The sequence below is a fragment of the Oncorhynchus masou genome, unplaced genomic scaffold, assembly GCF_036934945.1.
Source record: "Oncorhynchus masou masou isolate Uvic2021 unplaced genomic scaffold, UVic_Omas_1.1 unplaced_scaffold_506, whole genome shotgun sequence".
NCBI lineage: Eukaryota > Metazoa > Chordata > Actinopteri > Salmoniformes > Salmonidae > Oncorhynchus > Oncorhynchus masou.
In genome coordinates, this window is record NW_027011461.1 from 33,773 (window position 1) to 58,078 (window position 24,306).

At 41.4% G+C, this 24,306-nt stretch overlaps 1 protein-coding gene across 1 annotated transcript in view; it reads left to right on the forward strand.

The window, feature by feature from the left end:
• Positions 1 to 24,306, forward strand: part of LOC135535728 (unconventional myosin-XV-like) — a 75,882-nt gene that overhangs the window by 22,119 nt on the left and 29,457 nt on the right. Inside the window, exons 5-9 of the mRNA XM_064962159.1 lie at positions 5,031 to 5,140; positions 11,089 to 11,163; positions 14,001 to 14,091; positions 14,184 to 14,189; positions 16,602 to 16,705. Of these exons, the coding sequence (XP_064818231.1) occupies positions 5,031 to 5,140; positions 11,089 to 11,163; positions 14,001 to 14,091; positions 14,184 to 14,189; positions 16,602 to 16,705 (386 nt within the window). The remainder of the gene's footprint in view (positions 1 to 5,030; positions 5,141 to 11,088; positions 11,164 to 14,000; positions 14,092 to 14,183; positions 14,190 to 16,601; positions 16,706 to 24,306) is intronic.

Below are 24,306 nucleotides of genomic sequence, written 5' to 3' on the forward strand. Positions count from 1 at the left end.
AAAAACTACCCAATTCTCATACTTGAGTAAAAGTATAGATACCTTAATATAAAATGACTCAAATTAAAGTGAAAGTCACCCAGTAAAATACTACTTTAGTAAAAATCTAAAAGTATTTGGTTTTAAATATACTAAAGTATCAAAAGAGAAAGTATAAATCATTTGAAATTCCTTTTATGAAGCAAACCAGACGGCAGCATATTGTTTTGTATTTATTTACGGATAGCCAGGGGCACACTCCAAAACTCAGACATCATTTACAAACCAAGCATGTATGTTTAGTGAGTCTGCCAGATCAGAGGCAGTAGGGATGACCAGGGATGTTCTCTTGATCAGAGGCAGTAGGGATGTTCTCTTGATCAGAGGCAGTAGGGATGACCAGGGATGTTCTCTTGATCAGAGGCAGTAGGGATGTTCTCTTGATCAGAGGCAGTAGGGATGACCAGAGATGTTCTCTGTTTAGTGAGTCCTCCAGATCAGAGGCAGTAGGGATGACCAGGGATGTTCTCTGTTTAGTGAGTCCTCCAGATCAGAGGCAGTAGGGATGACCAGGGATGTTCTCTTGATCAGAGGCAGTAGGGATGACCAGGGATGTTCTCTTGATCAGAGGCAGTAGGGATGTTCTCTTGATCAGAGGCAGTAGGGGTGACCAGGGATGTTCTCTTGATCAGAGGCAGTAGGGATGTTCTCTTGATCAGAGGCAGTAGGGGTGACCAGGGATGTTCTCTTGATCAGAGGCAGTAGGGATGTTCTCTTGATCCGAGGCAGTAGGGATGACCAGGGATGTTCTCTGTTTAGTGAGTCCTCCAGATCAGAGGCAGTAGGGATGACCAGGGATGTTCTCTTGATCAGAGGCAGTAGGGATGTTCTCTTGATCAGAGGCAGTAGGAATGACCAGGGATGTTCTCTTGATCAGAAGCAGTAGGGATGATCTCTTGATCAGAGGCAGTAGGGCTGACCAGGGATGTTCTCTTGATCAGAGGCAGTAGGGATGACCAGGGATGTTCTCTTGATCCGAGGCAGTAGGGATGACCAGGGATGTTCTCTTGATCCGAGGCAGTAGGGATGTTCTCTTGATCAGAGGCAGTAGAGATGTTCTCTTGATCCGAGGCAGTAGGGATGTTCTCTTGATCCGAGGCAGTAGGGATGTTCTCTTGATCCGAGGCAGTAGGGATGTTCTCTTGATCAGAGGCAGTAGGGATGTTCTCTTGATCAGAGGCAGTAGGGATGTTCTCTTGATCTGAGGCAGTAGGGATGATCTCTTGATTCGAGGCAGTAGGGATGTTCTCTTGATCCGAGGCAGTAGGGATGTTCTCTTGATCCGAGACAGTAGGGATGTTCTCTTGATCCGAGGCAGTTGGGATGTCCTCTTGATCAGAGGCAGTAGGGATGTTCTCTTGATCCGAGGCAGTAGGTATGTTCTCTTGATCCGAGGCAGTAGGGATGTTCTCTTGATCCGAGGCAGTAGGGATGTTCTCTTGATCCGAGGCAGTAGGGATGTTTTTACTTAAGTACTTTACACCACTGTGTGTGACGTCTTTCCCCTGTCTCAGACATACACCACTGGTCACTTAGAAATGTCCTCGTTTTAGAAAGAATTGATCAGAAATACAGTGTAGACATTGTTAATGTTGTAAATGACTGTTGTAGCTAGAAACTCCAGATTCTATATGGAATATCTTCATAGGAGTACAGAGGCCCATTATCAGCAACCATAACTCCTGTGTTCCAATGGCACGCTGTGTTAGCTAATCCAAGTTTATAATTTTATAAAGGCTAGTTGATCATTAGAAAACCCTTTTGCGATTATGCACAGCTGAAAACTGTTGTCCTGATTAAAGAAGCAATGAAACTGGCCTTCTGTAGACTAATTGAGTATCTGGAGCATCAGCACTTGTGGATTCGATTACAGGCTCAAAATGGCCAGAAACAAAGACCTTTCTTCTGAAACTCGTCAGTCCATTCTTGTTCTGAGAAATTAAGGCTGTTCCATGCGAGAAATTGCCAAGAAACTGAAGATCTCGTACAACGCTGTGTACTACTCCCTTCACAGAACAGATCAAACTGGCCCTGACCAGAATAGAAAGAGGAGTGGGAGGCCCCGGTGCACAACTGAGCAAGAGGACAAGTACATTAGAGTGTCTAGTTTGAGAAACAGACGCCTCACAAGTCCTCAGCTGGCAACTTCATTAAATAGTACCCGCAAAACACTAGTCTCAACGTCAACAGTGAAGAGGCGACTCTGGGATGCTGGCCTTCTCTCTAGCCTCAGTGAACCCCTATAAGATGTTCAACATGTATCTCTCTGTCTCTAGACATATATAGGTAGTATCCTGGTCTCAGTGAACCCCTATAGGATGTTCAACATGTATCTCTCTGTCTCTAGACATATATAGGTAGTATCCTGGTCAACATGTATCTCTCTGTCTCTAGACATATATAGGTAGTATCCTGGTCTCAGTGAACCCCTATAGGATGTTCAACATGTATCTCTGTCTCTAGACATATATAGGTAGTATCCTGGTCTCAGTGAACCCCTATAGGATGTTCAACATGTATCTCTCTGTCTCTAGACATATATAGGCAGTATCCTGGTCAACATGTATCTCTCTGTCTCTAGACATATACAGGTAGTATCCTGGTCTCGGTGAACCCCTATAGGATGTTCAACATGTATCTCTCTGTCTCTAGACATATATAGGTAGTATCCTGGTCTCAGTGAACCCCTATAGGATGTTCAACATGTATCTCTCTGTCTCTAGACATATATAGGTAGTATCCTGGTCTCAGTGAACCCCTATAGGATGTTCAACATGTATCTCTCTGTCTCTAGACATATATAGGTAGTATCCTGGTCTCAGTGAACCCCTATAGGATGTTCAACATGTATCTCTCTGTCTCTAGACATATATAGGTAGTATCCTGGTCAACATGTATCTCTCTGTCTCTAGTCATATATAGGTAGTATCCTGGTCAACATGTATCTCTCTGTCTCTAGACATATACAGGTAGTATCCTGGTCTCAGTGAACCCCTATAGGATGTTCAACATGTATCTCTCTGTCTCTAGACATATATAGGTAGTATCCTGGTCAACATGTATCTCTCTGTCTCTAGACATATATAGGTAGTATCCTGGTCTCAGTGAACCCCTATAGGATGTTCAACATGTATCTCTCTGTCTCTAGACATATATAGGCAGTTTCCTGGTCAACATGTACCTCTCTGTCTCTAGACATATACAGGTAGTATCCTGGTCTCGGTGAACCCCTATAGGATGTTCAACATGTATCTCTCTGTCTCTAGACATATATAGGTAGTATCCTGGTCTCGGTGAACCCCTATAGGATGTTCAACATGTATCTCTCTGTCTCTAGACATATATAGGTAGTATCCTGGTCTCAGTGAACCCCTATAGGATGTTCAACATGTACCTCTCTGTCTCTAGACATATATAGGTAGTATCCTGGTCTCAGTGAACCCCTATAGGATGGTCAACATGTATCTCTCTGTCTCTAGACATATATAGGTAGTATCCTGGTCTCGGTGAACCCCTATAGGATGGTCAACATGTATCTCTCTGTCTCTAGACATATATAGGTAGTATCCTGGTCTCGGTGAACCCCTATAGGATGTTCAACATGTATCTCTCTGTCTCTAGGCATATATAGGTAGTATCCTGGTCTCGGTGAACCCCTATAGGATGTTCAACATGTATCTCTCTGTCTCTAGACATATATAGGCAGTTTCCTGGTCAACATGTATCGCTCTGTCTCTAGACATATATAGGCAGTATCCTGGTCAACATGTATCTCTCTGTCTCTAGACATATATAGGCAGTTTCCTGGTCAACATGTATCTCTCTGTCTCTAGACATATATAGGCAGTTTCCTGGTCAACATGTATCGCTCTGTCTCTAGACATATATAGGTAGTATCCTGGTCAACATGTATCTCTCTGTCTCTAGACATATATAGGTAGTATCCTGGTCTCGGTGAACCCCTAGAGGATGTTCAACATGTATCTCTCTGTCTCTAGACATATATAGGTAGTATCATGGTCTCAGTGAACCCCTATAGGATGTTCAACATGTATCTCTCTGTCTATAGACATATATAGGTAGTATCCTGGTCTCAGTGAACCCCTATAGGATGTTCAACATGTATCTCTCTGTCTCTAGACATATATAGGTAGTATCCTGGTCTCGGTGAACCCCTATAGGATGTTCAACATGTATCTCTCTGTCTCTAGTCATATATAGGCAGTATCCTGGTCAACATGTATCTCTCTGTCTCTAGACATATATAGGTAGTATCCTGGTCTCAGTGAACCCCTATAGGATGTTCAACATGTATCTCTCTGTCTCTAGACATATATAGGTAGTATCCTGGTCTCGGTGAACCCCTATAAGATGTTCAACATGTATCTCTCTGTCTCTGGTCATATATAGGTAGTATCCTGGTCTCGGTGAACCCCTATAGGATGTTCAACATGTATCTCTCTGTCTCTAGACATATATAGGTAGTATCCTGGTCTCAGTGAACCCCTATAGGATGTTCAACATGTATCTCTCTGTCTCTAGACATATATAGGTAGTATCCTGGTCTCGGTGAACCCCTATAGGATGTTCAACATGTATCTCTCTGTCTCTAGACATATATAGGTAGGATCCTGGTCAACATGTATCTCTCTGTCTCTAGACATATATAGGTAGTATCCTGGTCTCGGTGAACCCCTATAGGATGTTCAACATGTATCTCTCTGTCTATAGACATATATAGGTAGTATCCTGGTCTCAGTGAACCCCTATAGGATGTTCAACATGTATCTCTCTGTCTCTAGACATATATAGGTAGGATCCTGGTCAACATGTATCTCTCTGTCTCTAGACATATATAGGTAGTATCCTGGTCTCGGTGAACCCCTATAGGATGTTCAACATGTATCTCTCTGTCTCTAGACATATATAGGTAGCATCCTGGTCTCAGTGAACCCCTATAGGATGTTCAACATGTATCTCTCTGTCTCTAGACATATATAGGTAGTATCCTGGTCTCGGTGAACCCCTATAGGATGTTCAACATGTACGGAACTGACATGGTGCTGAAGCACAAGGGAACCGCTCTGGGAGAGAACCCTCCGTAAGAACACTTCCTGTTCCTGTGTTGTTGTGATGCGTGTCTGTTTGTTAGAAGTGTATTATGTGTGTGTGTGTGTGTGTGTTTTGTGTCTATGTGTGTATGTGTTAATGCAATGTGGCGTGTGTGTGTTGTTGGTGTATTGTGTGTTGTTGGTGTATTGTGTGTTGTTGGTGTATTGTGTGTATTAGTGGTGTGTTATTGGTGTATTGTGTGTATTATTTGTGTATTGTGTATTATTGGTGTATTGTGTATTATTGGTGTATTGTGTGTTATTGGTGTATTATTGGTGTATTGTGTGTTATTGGTGTATTATGTGTATTAGTGGTGTGTTATTGGTGTATTGTGTGTATTATTGGTGTGTTATTGGTGTATTGTGTGTGTTATTGGTGTATTGTGTGTGTTATTGGTGTATTGTGTGTGTTATTGGTGTATTGTGTGTGTTATTGGTGTATTGTGTGTGTTATTGGTGTATTGTGTGTGTTATTGGTGTATTGTGTGTATTATTTGTGTATTGTGTGTGTTATTGGTGTATTGTGTGTGTTATTGGTGTATTGTGTGTGTTATTGGTGTATTGTGTGTTATTGGTGTATTGTGTGTTATTGGTGTATTGTGTGTGTTATTGGTGTATTGTGTGTGTTATTGGTGTATTGTGTGTTGTTGGTGTATTGTGTGTTGTTGGTGTATTGTGTGTATTAGTGGTGTGTTATTGGTGTATTGTGTGTATTATTTGTGTATTGTGTATTATTGGTGTATTGTGTATTATTGGTGTATTGTGTGTTATTGGTGTATTATTGGTGTATTGTGTGTTATTGGTGTATTATGTGTATTAGTGGTGTGTTATTGGTGTATTGTGTGTATTATTGGTGTGTTATTGGTGTATTGTGTGTGTTATTGGTGTATTGTGTGTGTTATTGGTGTATTGTGTGTGTTATTGGTGTATTGTGTGTGTTATTGGTGTATTGTGTGTGTTATTGGTGTATTGTGTGTGTTATTGGTGTATTGTGTGTATTATTTGTGTATTGTGTGTGTTATTGGTGTATTGTGTGTGTTATTGGTGTATTGTGTGTGTTATTGGTGTATTGTGTGTTATTGGTGTATTGTGTGTTATTGGTGTATTGTGTGTGTTATTGGTGTATTGTGTATTATTGGTGTATTGTGTGTTATTGGTGTATTGTGTGTAATTGGTGTATTATTGGTGTATTGGTGTGTTTTTGGTGTATAGTGTGTATTAGTGGTGTGTTATTGGTGTATTGTGTGTGTTATTGGTGTATTGTGTGTATTATTTGTGTATTGTGTATTATTGGTGTATTGTGTGTTATTTGTGTATTGTGTGTTATTGGTGTATTATTGGTGTATTGGTGTGTTATTGGTGTATTGTGTGTATTAGTGGTGTGTTATTGGTGTATTGTGTGTATTATTGAAGTATTATTGGTGTATTGTGTGTATTATTGAAGTATTATTGGTGTATTATTGGTGTAATGGTGTGTTATGTGTGTGTTATTGGTGTATTATTGGTGTAGTATTGGTGTATTGTGTGTGTTATTGGGGATTTTTGTGTGTTATTGGTGTATTGTGTGTGTGTTATTGGGGATTTTTGTGTGTTATTGGTGTATTATTGGTGTGTTATGTGTGTGTTATTGGTGTATTATTAATGTATTATTGGTGTATTGTGTGTGTTATTGGTGTATTATTGGTGTATTGTGTATTGTGTGTGTTATTGGTGTATTATTGGTGTGTTAGTGGTGTATTGGTGTATTATTGGTGCATTGTTGGTGTATTGGTGAAGTATTGGTGTATTGTGTGAGTTATTGTGTGTGTTATTGGTGTACTATTGGTGTACTATTGGTGTATTGTGTGTGTTATTGGTGTATAATTGGTGTGTTATTGGTGTATTGTGTGTGTTATTGGTGTATTGTCTGTTATTGGTGTATTATTGGTGTATTGAGCGCTTGTGTATTGTGTTTGTTATTGGTGTATTGTGTGTGTTACTGGTGTATTGTGTATTATTGGTGTATTATTGGTGTGTTATTGGTGTATTGTGTGTGTTATTGGTGTATTGTGTGTGTTATTGGTGTGTTATTGGTGTATTGTGTATTATTGGTGTATTATTGTTGTGTTATTGGTGTTATTGTAGTACTGTGTGTATTATTTGTGTGTTGTGTGTGTTATTGGTGTATTGTGTGTGTTATTGGTGTGTTATTGGTGTATTGTGTGTGTTATTGGTGTATTGTGTATTATTGGTGTATTATTGGTGTGTTATTGGTGTATTGTGTGTGTTATTGGTGTATTGTGTGTGTTATTGGTGTATTGTGTATTATTGGTGTATTATTGTTGTGTTATTGGTGTTATTGTAGTACTGTGTGTATTATTGGTGTATTGTGTGTGTTATTGGTGCATTGTGTGTGTTATTGGTGTATTGTGTGTGTTATTGGTGTGTTGTGTGTGTTATATGTGTATTATTGGTGTGTTATTGGTCTATTGTGTGTGTTATTGGCTTATTGTCTGTTATTGGTGTATTATTGGTGTATTGTGTGTTTGTGTATTGTGTTTGTTATTGGTGTATTGTGTGTGTTATTGGTGTATTATTGGTGTGTTATTGGTGTATAATTGGTGTGTTATTGGTGTATTGTGTGTGTTATTGGTGTATTGTTTGTTATTGTTGTGTTTTTGGTGTATTGTGTGTTATCGGTGTATTATTGGTGTATTGTGTGTGTTATTGGTGTATTGTGTGTGTTATTGGTGTATTGTGTATTATTTGTGTATTATTGGTGTGTTATTGGTGTATTGTGTGTGTTATTTGTGTATTGTGTGTGTTATTGGTGTGTTATTGGTGTATTGTGTATTATTGGTGTATTATTGTTGTGTTATTGGTGTTATTGTAGTACTGTGTGTATTATTGGTGTATTGTGTGTGTTATTGGTGTATTGTGTGTGTTATTGGTGTGTTATTGGTGTATTGTGTGTGTTATTGGTGTATTGTGTATTATTGGTAAGTCGCTCTGGATAAGAGCGTCTGCTAAATGACTTAAATGTAAATGTAATTGGTGTATTATTGGTGTGTTATTGGTGTATTGTGTGTGTTATTGGTGTATTGTGTGTGTTATTGGTGTATTGTGTATTATTGGTGTATTATTGTTGTGTTATTGGTGTTATTGTAGTACTGTGTGTATTATTGGTGTATTGTGTGTGTTATTGGTGTATTGTGTGTGTTATTGGTGTGTTGTGTTTGTTATTGGTGTATTGTTGGTGTGTTATTGGTCTATTGTGTGTGCTATTGGTGTATTGTCTGTTATTGGTGTATTATTGGTGTATTGTGTGTTTGTGTATTGTGTTTGTTATTGGTGTATTGTGTGTGTTATTGGTTTATTATTGATGTATTGTGTGTGTTATTGGTGTTATTGGTGTATTGTGTGCTATTGGTGTATTGTGTGTATTATTGGTGTATTGTGTGTGTTATTTGTGTATTGTGTGTATTGGAGTATTATTGGTGTATTGTGTGTGTTATTTGTGTATTGTGTGTATTGGAGTATTATTGGTGTATTGTGTGTGTTATTGGTGTATTATTGGTGTGTTATTGGTGTATAATTGGTGTGTTATTGGTGTATTGTGTGTGTTATTGGTGTATTGTGTGTTATTGTTGTGTTTTTAGTGTATTGTGTCTTATTTGTGTATTATTTGTGTATTGTGTTTGTTTTTTGTGTATTGTGTGTGTTATTGGTGTATTGTGTGTGTTATTGGTGTATTGTGTGTGTTATTGGTGTATTATTGGTGTGTTATTGGTGTTTTGTGTGTGTTATTGGTGTATTGTGTGTTATTGTTGTGTTTTTGGTGTATTGTGTGTTATTGGTGTATTATTTGTGTATTGTGTTTGTTTTTTGTGTATTGTGTGTGTTATTGGTGTATTGTGTGTGTTATTGGTATATTGTGTATTATTGGTGTATTATTGGTGTATTGTGTGTGTTATTTGTGTATTGTGTGTATTATTGGTGTATTGTGTGTGTTATTGGTGTTATTGGCGTATTGTGTGTTATTGTTGTTTTTTTGGTGTATTGTGTGTTATTGGTGTATTATTTGTGTATTGTGTTTGTTTTTTGTGTATTGTGTGTGTTATTGGTGTATTGTGTGTGTTATTGGTATATTGTGTATTATTGGTGTATTGTGTGCTATTGGTGTATTGTGTGTATTATTGGTGTATTGTGTGTATTTTTGGTGTATTGTGTGTAATATTTTTATATTATTGGTGTATTGTGTGTGTTATTGGTGTATTGTGTGTTATTGGTGTTATTGTTGTATAGTGTGTGTTATTGGTGTATTATTGGTTTATTATTGGTGTATTGTGTGTGTTATTGGTGTATTGTGTGTGTTATTGGTGTATTGTGTGTGTTATTGGTGTATTGTGTGTATTATTGGTGTATTGTGTGTTATTGGTGTTATTGTTGTATAGTGTGTGTTATTGGTGTATTATTGGTTTATTATTGGTGTATTGTGTGTGTTATTGGTGTATTGTGTTTGTTTTTTGTGTATTGTGTGTGTTATTGGTGTATTGTGTGTGTTATTGGTGTATTGTGTGTGTTATTGGTGTATTATTGGTGTGTTATTGGTGTTTTGTGTGTGTTATTGGTGTATTGTGTGTTATTGTTGTGTTTTTGGTGTATTGTGTGTTATTGGTGTATTATTTGTGTATTGTGTTTGTTTTTTGTGTATTGTGTGTGTTATTGGTGTATTGTGTGTGTTATTGGTATATTGTGTATTATTGGTGTATTATTGGTGTATTGTGTGTGTTATTTGTGTATTGTGTGTATTATTGGTGTATTGTGTGTGTTATTGGTGTATTGTGTGTTATTGTTGTTTTTTTGGTGTATTGTGTGTTATTGGTGTATCATTTGTGTATTGTGTTTGTTTTTTGTGTATTGTGTGTGTTATTGGTGTATTGTGTGTGTTATTGGTATATTGTGTATTATTGGTGTATTGTGTGCTATTGGTGTATTGTGTGTATTATTGGTGTATTGTGTGTATTATTGGTGTATTGTGTGTAATATTTTTATATTATTGGTGTATTGTGTGTGTTATTGGTGTATTGTGTGTTATTGGTGTTATTGTTGTATAGTGTGTGTTATTGGTGTATTATTGGTTTATTATTGGTGTATTGTGTGTGTTATTGGTGTATTGTGTGTGTTATTGGTGTATTGTGTGTGTTATTGGTGTATTGTGTGTATTATTGGTGTATTGTGTGTTATTGGTGTTATTGTTGTATAGTGTGTGTTATTGGTGTATTATTGGTTTATTATTGGTGTATTGTGTGTGTTATTGGTGTATTGTGTGTGTTATTGGTGTATTGTGTGTGTTATTGGTGTATTGTGTGTGTTATTGGTGTACTGTGTGTATTATTGGTTTATTATTGGTGTATTGTGTGTGTTATTGGTGTATTGTGTGTGTTATTGGTGTGTTATTGGTGTATTGTGTGTTATTGGTGTATTGTGTGTATTATTGGTGTATTGTGTGTGTTATTGGTGTTATTGGTGTATTATTGGTGTATTGTGTGTATTATTGGTGTACTGTGTGTGTTTTTGGTGTATTGTGTGTTTTATTGGTGTTTTATTGGTTTATTATTGGTGTATTGTGTGTGTTATTGGTGTACTGTGTGTATTATTGGTGTATTGTGTGTTATTGGTGTATTGTGTGTGTTATTGGTGTTATTGGTGTACTGTGTGCATTATTGGTGTATTGTATGTTATTGGTGTATAGTGTGTATTATTGGTGTATTGTGTGTGTTATTGGTGTACTGTGTGTATTATTGGTGTATTGTGTGTTATTGGTGTATTGTGTGTGTTATTGGTGTTTTGTGTGTGTTATTGGTGTATTGTGTGTGTTATTGGTGTATTGTGTGCTAAATTATGTGTTATTCATGCTAATGTTTTATCTTTGTGTCCATTCTGTGGTCCTCCTCAGACACCTGTTTGCCATAGCAAACGTCTCCTACACCAAAATGATGGATGCCAAACAGAACCAGGTTATTATAATCAGGTGACTACACAACACGGCTGCTCCCTCCTGATACGCTCTAGCCCAGCGTTTCCTAAACTTGGTCCTGGGGACCCAGATGGGAAGACACCTGCTGTCTGGGCCACTCTAGCTGTGTTCTGACGGACCCCTCCTGTCTGGGACACTCTAGCTGTGTTCTGAAGGACCCCCCCCTTCTGTCGTGGACACTCTCGCTGTGTTCTGAAGGACCCCCCCTCCCTGTCTGGGACTCTCTCGCTGTGTTCTGAAGGACCCCCCCTGTCTGGGAATCTCTAGCTGTGTTCTGACGGACCCCCCTGTTTGGGACACTCTAGCTGTGTTCTGAAGGACCCCCTGTCGGAGACACTCTATCTTTGTTCTGAAGGAACCCCTCCCCCTGTTTGGGACACTCTAGCTGTGTTCTGAAGGACCCCCCCCCCCCTGTCTGGGACACTCTAGCTGTGTTCTGACGGACCCCCCTGTCTGGGACACTCTAGCTGTGTTCTGACGGACCCCCTGTCTGGGACACTCTAGCTGTGTTCTGACGGACCCCCCTGTCTGGGACACTCTCGCTGTGTTCTGAAGGACCCCCCTGTCGGGGACACTCTATCTTTGTTCTGAAGGACCCCCCTGTCTGGGACACTCTAGCTGTGTTCTGGAGGACCCCCTGTCTGGGACACTCTAGCTGTGTTCTGAAGGACCCCCCCCCCTGTCTGGGACTCTCTCGCTGTGTTCTGAAGGACCCCCTGTTTGGGACACTCTAGCTGTGTTCTGAAGGACCCCCCTGTCTGGGACACTCTAGCTGTGTTCTGACGGACCCCCCCTGTCTGGGACACTCTAGCTGTGTTCTGACGGACCCCCCTGTTTGGGACACTCTAGCTGTGTTCTGACGGACCCCCTGTCTGGGACACTCTAGCTGTGTTCTGACGGACCCCCTGTCTGGGACTCTCTAGCTGTGTTCTGACGGACCCCCTGTCTGGGACTCTCTAGCTGTGTTCTGACGGACCCCCTGTTTGGGACACTCTAGCTGTGTTCTGACGGACCCCCTGTCTGGGACACTCTAGCTGTGTTCTGACGGACCCCTGTCTGGGACACTCTAGCTGTGTTCTGACGGACCCCCCTGTCTGGGACTCTCTAGCTGTGTTCTGACGGACCCCCTGTCTGGGACACTCTAGCTGTGTTCTGACGGACCCCCTGTCTGGGACACTCTAGCTGTGTTCTGACTGACCCCCCTGTCTGGGACACTCTAGCTGTGTTCTGAAGGACCCCCTGTCTGGGACACTCTAGCTGTGTTCTGACGGACCCCCTGTCTGGGACACTCTAGCTGTGTTCTGACGGACCCCCCTGTCTGGGACACTCTAGCTGTGTTCTGACGGACCCCCCCTGTCTGGGACACTCTAGCTGTGTTCTGACGGACCCCCTGTCTGGGACTCTCTAGCTGTGTTCTGACGGACCCCCTGTTTGGGACACTCTAGCTGTGTTTTGACGGACCCCCCCTGTCTGGGACACTCTAGCTGTGTTCTGACGGAGACATCTGTAAGGAAAGACCAGCCATGTCGGTGCCGGTATCATATCACGTCTCAGAGGGAGTGTGAAGTTGGCCCAGTGAGCACATTCCAGCGTTAAGTTTCAGCTCTCCGTCTCTGGTTAACTGAAAACCTCCCCGTTACCGTCACCCTACACCGAGCACACAGGTCCACTCTGGACTGGATCATAATGATGGTGTTTAGTGGTAAGCTGTTGGCAGGGGTGGTAAGGAAAGGCTTGTTGTTTTTTGACCTTCATTTTGACAGGGAAGTCATTCTGAGACCAGGGTATCTTTTCCAGATGAGCCCTGCAGAAACACATCCAACACATACCAAATAAAATGAAACAGACAGGTTTATCTGAACGACCCAGGTGGACCAGAACATCTCAGACAGCTCTGTAACTTGTTCCCCATAAAGGGCCCCAAAACAGTAAAATTAGCTTTACCCAACTCTGTGGAGACCGAAGGGGCCTCCAGTGTTATCTAAGCTTGAGACCAGGGTTGGTCATTTGGAAGTCTAAATTGAATTAATGATGATAGATACATAGGAAGTTTATGCCTGAATGATTTGTAAATAAACACAAGAGAATGCTGCTCTTTCCTTACATACCTAAAGGCCCAACCCACTTTTTAATAAAAAACACAATGGTGAGTTCTAGAACCATCACCAGTAATAAACCTCAGGGAACAATGGTGAGTTCTAGAACCATCACCAGTAATAAACCTAAGGGAACAATGGTGAGTTCTAGAACCATCACCAGTAATAAACCTAAGGGAACAATGGTGAGTTCTAGAACCATCACCTGTAACAAATCTAAGGGAACAATGGTGAGTTCTGGAACCATCACCAGTAATAAACCTCAGGGCCCAATGGTGAGTTCTAGAACCATCACCGGCAATAAACCTAAGGGAACAATGGTGAGTTCTAGAACCATCACCGGTAATAAACCTAAGGGAACAATGGTGAGTTCTAGAACCATCACCGGCAATAAACCTAAGGGAACAACGGTGAGTTCTAGAACCATCACCGGCAATAAACCTAAGGGCACAGTGGAAAACAGCATCTAGGGGTTTAAGTATAGTGCTGCGTGCATATAGATAATATCCCCAGAATCTAAAATAGACATAAAAGTGTCCTGGACAATTTCCTTCCTATTAACAAAAGTCAGACATGCTTTGTTTCTGTAAAAGAAACCAACCTTGACCAACTTCTTCACTGAAAAAAAGCATGTGTCTTGTTTTATTTGTACTTAGAACTTCAGATCCAGTAGTGACCTGTGTGTTGGTGGTGTTTTAGTGTTTATATTGACATTAAGTTCTGTGTGTGTTTCAGTGGGGAGAGTGGATCAGGGAAGACTGAGGCCACTAAACTGCTGCTGCGTTACCTAGCAGCAATACACCACAAACACAACATTACACAACAGGTAAACACACACACTCACACACACTCTCACACACACTTCTGTATCCTAACCTTGTCTTCCTGTGTATGACTCCCTGTGTCTGTGCTGCTCAGATTAAGGTAGCTGGTTTCTGCATGCCTCTCTGTCTGTCAGTGTTCAGTAAAGCTTGGTTTGTGTCCCAATTACCATACTATCATTCCATTCTATTACCATACTATCATTCCATTATATTACCATACTATCATTCCATTCTATTACCATAATATCATTCCATTATATTACCATACTATCATTCCATTCTATTACCATACTATCATTCCATTCTATTACCATACTATCATTCCATTCTATTACCATAATATCATTCCATTCTATTACCATACTATCATTACATTCTATTACCATAATATCATTCCATTCTATTGCCATACTATCATTCCATTCTATTACCATACTATCATTCCATTCTATTGCCATACTATCATTCCATTCTATTACCATTGTGACTGTGTCTCTGTTGTGACTGTGTCTCTGCTGTACTGTTGTGACTGTTCTGACTGTGTCTCTGTTTACTGTTGTGACTGTTCTGATTGTCTCTGCGCTGTGCTGTTGTGACTGTTCTGACTGTCTCTGCAGAGTAGCTAGCTGTCTGCATGCTCTACCTGCTGTGTTCTGAAGAGTAGCTAGCTGTCTGCATGTTCTACCTGCTGTGTTCTGTAGAGTAGCTAGCTGTCTGCATGTTCTACCTGCTGTGTTCTGAAGAGTAGCTAGCTGTCTGCATGTTCTACCTGCTGTGTTCTGTAGAGTAGCTAGCTGTCTGCATGTTCTACCTGCTGTGATCTGTAGAGTAGCTAGCAGTCTGCATGTTCTACCTGCTGTGTTCTGAAGAGTAGCTAGCAGTCTGCATGTTCTACCTGCTGTGTTCTGTAGAGTAGCTAGCTACACTGTCTGCATGTTCTACCTGCTGTGTTCTGTAGAGTAGCTAGCTCCACTGTCTACATGTTCTACCTGCTGTGTTCTGTAGAGAAGCTAGCTGTCTGCATGTTCTACCTGCTGTGTTCTGTAGAGTAGCCAGCTACACTGTCTGCATGTTCTACCTGCGGTGTTCTGTAGAGTAGCTAGCTACACTGTCTGCATGTTCTACCTGCTGTGTTCTGAAGAGTAGCTACACTGTCTGCATGTTCTACCTGCTGTGTTCTGTAGAGTGGTGTTCTGTAAGCTAGCTACACTGTCTGCATGTTCTACCTGCTGTGTTCTGTAGAGTAGCTAGCTGTCTACATGTTCTACCTGCTGTGTTCTGAAGAGTAGCTAGCTGTCTACATGTTCTACCTGTTGTGTTCTGTAGAGTAGCTAGCTACACTGTCTGCATGTTCTACCTGCTGTGTTCTGTAGAGTAGCTAGCTGTCTACATGTTCTACCTGCTGTGTTCTGAAGACTAGCTAGCTGTCTACATGTTCTACCTGTTGTGTTCTGTAGAGTAGCTAGCTACACTGTCTGCATGTTCTACCTGCTGTGTTCTGTAGAGTAGCTACACTGTCTGCATATTCTAACTGCTGTGTTCTGTAGAGTAGCTAGCTACACTGTCTGCATGTTCTACCTGCGGTGTTCTGTAGAGTAGCTAGCTACACTGTCTGCATGTTCTACCTGCGGTGTTCTGTAGAGTAGCTAGCTACACTGTCTGCATGTTCTACCTGCTGTGTTCTGTAGAGTAGCTAGCTGTCTACATGTTCTACCTGCTGTGTTCTGAAGACTAGCTAGCTGTCTACATGTTCTACCTGTTGTGTTCTGTAGAGTAGCTAGCTGTCTACATGTTCTACCTGCTGTGTTCTGTAGAGTAGCTAGCTGTCTACATGTTCTACCTGCTGTGTTCTGTAGAGTAGCTAGCTACACTGTCTACATGTTCTACCTGTTGTGTTCTGTAGAGTAGCTAGCTGTCTACATGTTCTACCTGCTGTGTTCTGTAGAGTAGCTAGCTGTCTACATGTCTACCTGCTGTGTTCTGTAGAGTAGCTAGCTGTCTACAGGTCTACCTGCTGTGTTCTGTAGAGTAGCTAGCTACACTTTCTACATGTTCTACCTGCTGTGTTCTGTAGATTAGCTAGCTCCACTGTCTGCATGTTCTATCTGCTGTGTTCTGTAGAGTAGCTAGCTACACTGTCTACATGTCTACCTGCTGTGTTCTGTAGAGTAGCTAGCTACACTGTCTACATGTTCTACCTGCTGTGTTCTGTAGAGTAGCTAGCTACACTGTCTATATGTCTACCTGCTGTGTTCTGTAGTGTAGCTAGCTACACTGTCTGCATGTTCTACCTGCTGTGTTCTGAAGAGTAGCTAGCTGTCTACATGTCTACCTGCTGTGTTCTGTAGAGTAGCTAGCTGTCTACATGTCTACCTGCTGTGTTCTGTAGAGTAGCTAGCTGCACTGTCTACATGTTCTACCTGCTGTGTTCTGTAGAGTAGCTAGCTGCACTGGACTTGTTCTACATGATGATATTTTCATTCTGATGTTTTATCTCTGAATACGCTGCCAGATTCTTGAGGCAGCTCCTCTTCTAGAATCCTTTGGAAATGCCAAAACAGTTCGCAACGACAACTCCAGTCGCTTCGGGAAATACGTGGAGATCTATCTGGAGGAGTGAGTATGATCTGGTATATATAGATCTATCTGGAACAGTGAGTATGATCTGGTATACATAGATCTATCTGGAACAGTGAGTATGATCAATAACTCTATACTCTGGTCTATAACCTCTATCTATAACCTCTATACTCTGGTCTATAACCTCTATCTATAAGCTCTATCCTCTGGTCAACATCCTCTATCCTCTGGTCTATAACCTCTATCCTCTGGTCTATAACCTCTATCCTCTGGTCTATAACCTCTATCCTCTGGTCTATAACCTCTATCCTCTGGTCTATAACCTCTATCCTCTATCTATAACCTCTATTTATAACCTCTATCCTCTGGTCTATAACCTCTATCCTCTGGTCTATATCCTCTATCCTCTGGTCTATATCCTCTATCCTCTGGTCTATAACCTCTATCCTCTGGTCTATAACCTCTATCCTTTGGTCTATATCCTCTATCCTCTGGTCTATAACCTCTATTTATAACCTCTATCCTCTGGTCTATAACCTCTATCCTCTGGTCTATAACCTCTATCCTCTGGTCTATAACCTCTATTTATAACCTCTATCCTCTGGTCAACATCCTCTATCCTCTGGTCTATAACATTTACATTACATTTAAGTCATTTAGCAGACGCTCTTATCCAGAGCGACTTACAAATTGGTGAATTCACCTTCTGACATCCAGTGGAACAGCCACTTTACAATAGTGCATCTAAGTCATTAAGGGGGGGGGTGAGAAGGATTACTTATCCTATCCTAGGTATTCCTTGAAGAGGTGGGGTTTCAGGTGTCTCCGGAAGGTGGTGATTGACTCCGCTGTCCTGGCGTCGTGAGGGAGTTTGTTCCACCATTGGGGGCCAGAGCAGCGAACAGTTTTGACTGGGCTGAGCGGGAACTGTACTTCCTCAATGGTAGGGAGGCGAGCAGGCCAGAGGTGGATGAACGCAGTGCCCTTGCTTGGGTGTAGGGCCTGATCAGAGCCTGGAGGTACTGCGGTGCCGTTCCCCTCACAGCTCCGTAGGCAAGCACCATGGTCTTGTAGCGGATGCGAGCTTCAACTGGAAGCCAGTGGAGAGAGCGGAGGAGCGGGGTGACGTGAGAGAACTTGGGAAGGTTGAACACCAGACGGGCTGCGGCGTTCTGGATGAGTTGTAGGGGTTTAATGGCACAGGCAGGGAGCCCAGCCAACAGCGAGTTGCAGTAATCCAGACGGGAGATGACAAGTGCCTGGATTAGGACCTGCGCCGCTTCCTGTGTGAGGCAGGGTCGTACTCTGCGGATGTTGTAGAGCATGAACCTACAGGAACGGGCCACCGCCATGATGTTGGTTGAGAACGACAGGGTGTTGTCCAGGATCACGCCAAGGTTCTTAGCGCTCTGGGAGGAGGACACAATGGAGTTGTCAACCGTGATGGCGAGATCATGGAACGGGCAGTCCTTCCCCGGGAGGAAGAGCAGCTCCGTCTTGCCGAGGTTCAGCTTGAGGTGGTGATCCGTCATCCACACTGATATGTCTGCCAGACATGCAGAGATGCGATTCGCCACCTGGTCATCAGAAGGGGGAAAGGAGAAGATTAATTGTGTGTCGTCTGCATAGCAATGATAGGAGAGACCATGTGAGGTTATGACAGAGCCAGAGCACAGGGTAGGGCAGTGTGAGCTGCCTTGTTGGCCGCAGATCGGCAGTTCCAGAGGCTACCGGAGACCTCTATCCTCTATCTATAACCTCTATCTATAACCTCTATCCTCTGATAATAATAATATATAATATATCCCATTTAGCAGACGCTTTTGTCCAAAGCGACTTACAAGTCGGCTGGGGCCACTACTTTTGCATATGGGTGGCCCCAGTGGGAAACGAACCCACGACGCTTGGCGTTGCAAGCGCCATGCTCTACCGACTGAGCCACACAGGACCCTCTGGTCTATAACCTCTATCCTCTGGTCTATATCCTCTATCCTCTGGTCTATAACCTCTATCCTCTGGTCTATAACCTCTATCCTCTATCTATAACCTCTATCTATAACCTCTATTCTCTGGTCTATAAGCTCTATCTTGAACCTCTATCCTCTGCTCTATAACCTCTATCCTCTGGTCTATAATCTCTATCTATAACCTCCATCCTCTGGTCTATTACCTCTATCTATAACCTCTATCGTCTGGTCTATAACCTCTATCCTCTATCTATAACCTCTATCCTCTGGTCTATAACCTCTATCCTCTGGTCTATATCCTCTATCCTCTGGTCTATAACCTCTATGCTCTGGTCTATAACCTCTATCCTCTGGTCTATAACCTCTATCCTCTGGTCTATAACGTCTATCCTCTGGTCTATATCCTCTATCCTCTGGTCTATAACTTCTATCCTCTGGTCTATAACCTCTATTTATATCCTCTATCCTCTGGTCTATAACCTCTATGCTCTGGTCTATAACCTCTATCCTCTGGTCTATAACCTCTATCCTCTGGCCTCTTACCTCTATCTATAACCTCTATACTCTGGTCTATAACCTCTATTTATAACCTCTATCCTCTGGTCAACATCCTCTATCCTCTGGTCTATAACCTCTATCCTCTGGTCTATAACCTCTATCCTCTGGTCTATAACCTCTATCCTCTGGTCTATAACCTCTATCCTCTGGTCTATATCCTCTATCCTCTGGTCTATAACCTCTATCTATAACCTCTATCCTCTGGTCTATAAACTCTATCCTCTGGTCTATAACCTCCATCCGCTGGTCTATAACCTCCATCCTCTGGTCTATAACCGCTATCTATAACCTCTATCTATAACTTCTATCCTCTGGTCTATAACTCTATCTATAACCTCTATCCTCTGGTCTATAATCTCTATCCTCTGGTCTTTAACCTCCTATCTATAACCTCTATCCTCTATCTATAACCTCTATCCTCTGGTTTATAACCTCTATGCTCTGGTCTATAACCTCTATCCTCTGGTCTATAACCTCTATCTATTACCTATTTCCTCTTGTCTATTATCTCTATTCTCTGGTCTATAACCTCTATCCTCTGGTCTATAACCTCTATCCTCTGGTCTAAAACCTATATCCTCTGATCTATAACCTCTATCCTCTGGTCTATAACCTCTATCCTCTGGCCTATAACCTCTATGCTCTGGTCTATAATCTCTATCTATAAACTCTATCCTCTGGTCTATAACCTCTATCCTCTGGTCTATAATCTCTATCTATAACCTCTATCCTCTATCTATAACCTCTATCCTCTGGTCTATAACCTCCATGCTCTGGTCTATAACCTCATTCTATAACCTCTATCGTCTGGTCTATAACCTCTATCCTCTGGTCTATAACCTCTATCTATAACCTCTATCCTCTGGTCTATAACCTCTATCCTCTGGTCTATAACCTCTATCGTCTGGTCTGTAACATCTATCCTCTGGTCTATAACCTCTATCCTCTGGTCTATAACCTCTATCCTCTATCTATAACCTCTATCTATAACCTCTATCCTCTGGTCTATAACCTCTATTCTCTGGTCTATAAGCTCTATCTTGAACCTCTATCCTCTGGTCTATAACCTCTATCCTCTGGTCTATAACCTCTATCTATAACCTCCATCCTCTGGTCTACTACCTCTATCTATAACCTCTATCCTCTATCTATAACCTCTATCCTCTGGTCTATAACCTCTATCCTCTGGTCTATATCCTCTATCCTCTGGTCTATAACTTCTATCCTCTGGTCTATAACCTCTATTTATATCCTCTATCCTCTGGTCTATAACCTCTATGCTCTGGTCTATAACCTCTATCCTCTGGTCTATAACCTCTATCCTCTGGTCTATATCCTCTATCCTCTGGTCTATAACCTCTATGCTCTGGTCTATAACCTCTATCCTCTGGCCTATAACCTCTATGCTCTGGTCTATAATCTCTATCTATAAACTCTATCCTCTGGTCTATAACCTCTATCCTCTGGTCTATAATCTCTATCTATAACCTCTATCCTCTATCTATAACCTCTATCCTCTGGTCTATAACCTCCATGCTCTGGTCTATAACCTCATTCTATAACCTCTATCGTCTGGTCTATAACCTCTATCCTCTGGTCTATAACCTCTATCTATAACCTCTATCCTCTGGTCTATAACCTCTATCCTCTGGTCTATAACCTCTATCGTCTGGTCTGTAACATCTATCCTCTGGTCTATAATCTCTATCTATAACCTCTATCCTCTATCTATAACCTCTATCCTCTGGTCTATAACCTCCATGCTCTGGTCTATAACCTCATTCTATAACCTCTATCGTCTGGTCTATAACCTCTATCCTCTGGTCTATAACCTCTATCTATAACCTCTATCCTCTGGTCTATAACCTCTATCCTCTGGTCTATAACCTCTATCGTCTGGTCTGTAACATCTATCCTCTGGTCTATAACCTCTATCCTCTGGTCTATAACCTCTATCCTCTATCTATAACCTCTATCTATAACCTCTATCCTCTGGTCTATAACCTCTATTCTCTGGTCTATAAGCTCTATCTTGAACCTCTATCCTCTGGTCTATAACCTCTATCCTCTGGTCTATAACCTCTATCTATAACCTCCATCCTCTGGTCTATTACCTCTATCTATAACCTCTATCGTCTGGTCTATAACCTCTATCCTCTATCTATAACCTCTATCCTCTGGTCTATAACCTCTATCCTCTGGTCTATATCCTCTATCCTCTGGTCTATAACTTCTATCCTCTGGTCTATAACCTCTATTTATATCCTCTATCCTCTGGTCTATAACCTCTATGCTCTGGTCTATAACCTCTATCCTCTGGTCTATAACCTCTATCCTCTGGTCTATATCCTCTATCCTCTGGTCTATAACCTCTATGCTCTGGTCTGTAACCTCTATCCTCTGGTCTATAACCTCTATCCTCTGGTCTATATCCTCTATCCTCTGGTCTATAACCTCTATCTATAACCTCTATCCTCTGGTCTATAAACTCTATCCTCTGGTCTATAACCTCCATCCGCTGGTCTATAACCTCCATCCTCTGGTCTATAACCGCTATCTATAACCTCTATCTATAACCTCTATCCTCTGGTCTATAACTCTATCTATAACCTCTATCCTCTGGTCTATAACCTCTATCCTCTGGTCTATAACCTCTATCGTCTGGTCTGTAACATCTATCCTCTGGTCTATAATCTCTATCTATAACCTCTATCCTCTGGTCTATAACCTCCATGCTCTGGTCTATAACCTCATTCTATAACCTCTATCGTCTGGTCTATAACCTCTATCCTCTGGTCTATAACCTCTATCTATAACCTCTATCCTCTGGTCTATAACCTCTATCCTCTGGTCTATAACCTCTATCGTCTGGTCTGTAACATCTATCCTCTGGTCTATAACCTCTATCCTCTGGTCTATAACCTCTATCCTCTATCTATAACCTCTATCTATAACCTCTATCCTCTGGTCTATAACCTCTATTCTCTGGTCTATAAGCTCTATCTTGAACCTCTATCCTCTGGTCTATAACCTCTATCCTCTGGTCTATAACCTCTATCTATAACCTCCATCCTCTGGTCTATTACCTCTATCTATAACCTCTATCGTCTGGTCTATAACCTCTATCCTCTATCTATAACCTCTATCCTCTGGTCTATAACCTCTATCCTCTGGTCTATATCCTCTATCCTCTGGTCTATAACTTCTATCCTCTGGTCTATAACCTCTATTTATATCCTCTATCCTCTGGTCTATAACCTCTATGCTCTGGTCTATAACCTCTATCCTCTGGTCTATAACCTCTATCCTCTGGTCTATATCCTCTATCCTCTGGTCTATAACCTCTATGCTCTGGTCTGTAACCTCTATCCTCTGGTCTATAACCTCTATCCTCTGGTCTATATCCTCTATCCTCTGGTCTATAACCTCTATCTATAACCTCTATCCTCTGGTCTATAAACTCTATCCTCTGGTCTATAACCTCCATCCGCTGGTCTATAACCTCCATCCTCTGGTCTATAACCGCTATCTATAACCTCTATCTATAACCTCTATCCTCTGGTCTATAACTCTATCTATAACCTCTATCCTCTGGTCTATAATCTCTATCCTCTGGTCTATAACCTCCTATCTATAACCTCTATCCTCTATCTATAACCTCTATCCTCTATCTATAACCTCTATCCTCTGGTCTATAACTTCTATCCTCTGGTCTATAACCTCTATCCTCTGGTCTATAACCTCTATCCTCTATCTATAACCTCTATCCTCTATCTATAACCTCTATCCTCTGGTTTATAACCTCTATGCTCTGGTCTATAACCTCTATCCTCTGGTCTATAACCTCTATCTATAACCTATTTCCTCTTGTCTATTATCTCTATTCTCTGGTCTATAACCTCTATCCTCTGGTCTATAACCTCTATCCTCTGGTCTATAACCTCTATCCTCTGGTCTAAAACCTATATCCTCTGATCTATAACCTCTATCCTCTGGTCTATAACCTCTATCCTCTGGCCTATAACCTCTATGCTCTGGTCTATAACCTCTATCCTCTGGCCTATAACCTCTATGCTCTGGTCTATAATCTCTATCTATAAACTCTATCCTCTGGTCTATAACCTCTATCCTCTGGTCTATAATCTCTATCTATAACCTCTATCCTCTGGTCTATAACCTCCATGCTCTGGTCTATAACCTCATTCTATAACCTCTATCGTCTGGGCTATAAACTCTATCCTCTGGTCTATAACCTCTATCTATAACCTCTATCCTCTGGTCTATAACCTCTATCCTCTGGTCTATAACCTCTATCGTCTGGTCTGTAACATCTATCCTCTGGTCTATAACCTCTATCCTCTGGTCTATAACCTCTATCCTCTATCTATAACCTCTATCTATAACCTCTATCCTCTGGTCTATAACCTCTATTCTCTGGTCTATAAGCTCTATCTTGAACCTCTATCCTCTGGTCTATAACCTCTATCCTCTGGTCTATAACCTCTATCTATAACCTCCATCCTCTGGTCTATTACCTCTATCTATAACCTCTATCGTCTGGTCTATAACCTCTATCCTCTATCTATAACCTCTATCCTCTGGTCTATATCCTCTATCCTCTGGTCTATAACCTCTATCCTCTGGTCTATATCCTCTATCCTCTGGTCTATAACCTCTATGCTCTGGTCTGTAACCTCTATCCTCTGGTCTATAACCTCTATCCTCTGGTCTATATCCTCTATCCTCTGGTCTATAACCTCTATCTATAACCTCTATCCTCTGGTCTATAAACTCTATCCTCTGGTCTATAACCTCCATCCGCTGGTCTATAACCTCCATCCTCTGGTCTATAACCGCTATCTATAACCTCTATCTATAACCTCTATCCTCTGGTCTATAACTCTATCTATAACCTCTATCCTCTGGTCTATAATCTCTATCCTCTGGTCTATAACCTCCTATCTATAACCTCTATCCTCTATCTATAACCTCTATCCTCTGGTTTATAACCTCTATGCTCTGGTCTATAACCTCTATCCTCTGGTCTATAACCTCTATCTATAACCTATTTCCTCTTGTCTATTATCTCTATTCTCTGGTCTATAACCTCTA